Genomic DNA, 2932 nt, shown 5'->3' on the forward strand with positions numbered 1-2932 from the left:
AGCAGGGCTGGGACAGGCAAACGCTAGAGTTTGGTTTAACTGACCGGCTGTCTGTTTTCAAAGTGAAACAGATGGGCAAGGTCATTTTAATGGAAAGCCTAGAGGACTAGAGTCACCTGGTATGCTGCTAGGCACTGCCCCATAGACTTGCTTGCGGCATGGCTGTTCGGACTTCCTACCAGTAAATCAAGGTCAAAGAGTACTGAAAAGAACAAAAAACTGATCTCCGCTTGCAGGCATTTTAGGTCACCAGAAGTTTCTAAATATTAAATCTGCAATCAGTAGTAATTAGTAAACTGTCATTTTTTTATTTCCCAAGCTGTTTTGTCTCATGCTTTGTAGAAAAATCTACTTATGTTTAGGTTGGTTTGCTTCCACCAGAGTATGAAACGTACCACACTGCAAGCAGAATACATTGACCTTCTTCTGTTCCATAGAGCAATTTTTCTTCTCTCAATGAATTCCTGCTTATTTACACTATACCCACTGTTAAAGTCTAAGTACGCTTCAGAGAAGGATTAGAAAGGAATGTTCAAACTTGAACAGGATTGACAAATAGCTGGTGCAAACAGTCCTCCAGGACACAACCAACCATCTGTGAGAATGATTCTACAGACGTGATTCATTCTACTGCACATAGCAGGATATTTGTCTGAATTAAAGGCATGTATGCCTTCGAAAAACAGTCAGCTTTAAAGATCATTTAAAAATCATTACATTATCAGGGCTAAGCAGCATTTTCTTTTGCCTGGAGAAGATACCTTATGATCCCAAGCCAAGGTATTTAGAAGGTATGCCTTGTTTTCAGGTGCCAAGTGTAAAATAAATTTACAACTGTAGATGGACATAAATTTTGCTCTACATGTCCTTCACCTTATTTTTTAAAAGTCAAGCATGTATTTAAAAACAGACTGTGCCTAAATTAAAAAGCTATCAGATTTCTAATAGCTAACAGTGGTACTATGCCCCTTCCTTCTAACAAGGCCCTTGAAAAAGAGAACTTCCTTTTCATTTTCAACATGAATGACAGAGCCCCTTGAAGATGCAGCTCACTCCAGGCCCTGTCATGACTGTTGCAGCTTTCGCTGTCTCTCAGACTAATACATAGGGTACTGATGTTTTATAGGCAGGTATATTTGTGTTCTGTACTGTCAGGCAGCACTGAAAACTACATTAACCTTGATTAAGTCACATGATTGCATAACTCCTTCCATGTAGTCGCATACATGAGGAAGTTCTTTAAAACGATCAACAAAAAAACCAAAACCAAAACAGAATTTTAAGATTGTTTTTTTCTGATCCGTAACACACTCCTAAAGCAATGAAAATCTCTAAGTATTTACCTAGGGAAAAAACACAACCAAATCCTGGAGTAACTACTTAGTATAAGCCAACGCATACAGCGACCTACAACTATTTGGCTATCTTGCCATTTAATCTTGCCACATCTTAAAATTTTCCATTTTAAGTTTCTGGAAAATGCATAGGGTAATTCAAATGTTTACAGAGATATTTTTTTTCAGCTTTGCTCTTCATGCCTTAAGCACCACTTGTGGGAAGATAGACCAGAAAAGAAGGCTCCCACATTGCAGCAGCACCACTTATTTTTATACAGATAAAGGAACCTCTTCATCAGTACTCCAGTAGTTTATAGAGATGCTCTTTCACTAGAACACTTGTTTATTGAGTACAGTATCATTAAACAGCTTTCAATATCTTCCATATTAATGCAGAGAAATTGGGTTCTGAGCCAGGAATAGAAGTTTTGCATGTGCAAGGACTACATAGCAGGATCCAATTTGGCAAAGAGTCTTCAGTAACATAATACTTCTCTAACATTACCCTAAGTAGGAGACTATTGTACCGTTTCACATTGAAACTACAGCATTCATTTGCACAGAAGCAGGGTACTATACAATTCCTTTTTTTTTTTTTTTTAACTGATTAGTACCAGTGGAAAAGTCTTCTTTGCCCTTGAAACCCGTCATTTCAGCTTGTGCCTCAAGGTATCTCTAACTAATCTGAAAAAGCAAAAGCAGCAATGTTTCTGTGAGTAAGGTATTTTTCCCTTCAAAACTTTGAAATCTATGTGTTGTATGTTTCAGTTGAGCTGAAATGCCAAATTTTAATTTCTTGGTCAAAAAAATTACAACTGAAATTAGAACTAAATCCCTCAGACAGAACCCGTGACAGTATTTGCAGGACTTATTCTACAGCTTTGATTGTTATGTCCCTCCTACCTTTAGCCCTACCTTTCTTGACAGTTTTCCTCTGTCACATTCGTAGTGGCTGTACAGCATTAAATAAAACAAGTTGAACATAAGATTTCCCCCTCCTCTTAAGCATTCTCCTAGAGCAAGCTTGTATCTGAGACAAGGAAGATTACATACCTTGCACAATGAAGGCAATTAACCTTGCCGTCAAGATGAAATGCACAGCATGAAATTTAGTCATTGGGAAATAAAAGACTGTTGCTGCACATCTGCTACCGAAGACGGCAGGCATGTCACCGGGAAAGCGTGTTACAACCTTCAGGGCTAAGGGGTCCTGTAGCACAACTGCAGGCAGCAGTCCCCATCAGGCAGAGCTTCCTGGCGCGTGTACGCCCGCCGCGTTTCTCTCCAGGGCTGAGGTCCATTCACCAACTTCGGCAGGCGCGCAGAGATGCCTCCTGCTTTCTCAACCAGCGGGAAGCGCCAAGTACTTACCACCAGTGCGCCCTTAGACAAACCGCCTCGCACCCCCAGCTATGCCAGCAACCCTCACCGACCGCAGAAGGAAACGTTACCTGGATTTCCCTTGCGTGGTACACGATGATGAGCCCGAGCAGGATGATCGTGGAGAGGCTAATAAGGCATTTCAGAGCGAGGGAATACAGCGACTCCTGCAAGAGAAAAGACACCGCCATCCCTCAGAGACCCGCGCCCAGGGG

The 2932-nt window shown here is 41.1% G+C and overlaps 1 protein-coding gene across 1 annotated transcript in view; it reads right to left on the reverse strand.

Moving 5' to 3' along the window:
- Positions 1-2932, reverse strand: part of KCNN2 (potassium intermediate/small conductance calcium-activated channel, subfamily N, member 2) — a 75529-nt gene that overhangs the window by 72224 nt on the left and 373 nt on the right. Inside the window, exon 2 of the mRNA XM_009893809.1 lies at positions 2789-2884. Within this exon, the coding sequence (XP_009892111.1) occupies positions 2789-2884 (96 nt within the window). The remainder of the gene's footprint in view (positions 1-2788; positions 2885-2932) is intronic.

The sequence above is a fragment of the Charadrius vociferus genome, unplaced genomic scaffold (genome assembly GCF_000708025.1).
Source record: "Charadrius vociferus isolate BGI_N301 unplaced genomic scaffold, ASM70802v2 scaffold158, whole genome shotgun sequence".
NCBI lineage: Eukaryota > Metazoa > Chordata > Aves > Charadriiformes > Charadriidae > Charadrius > Charadrius vociferus.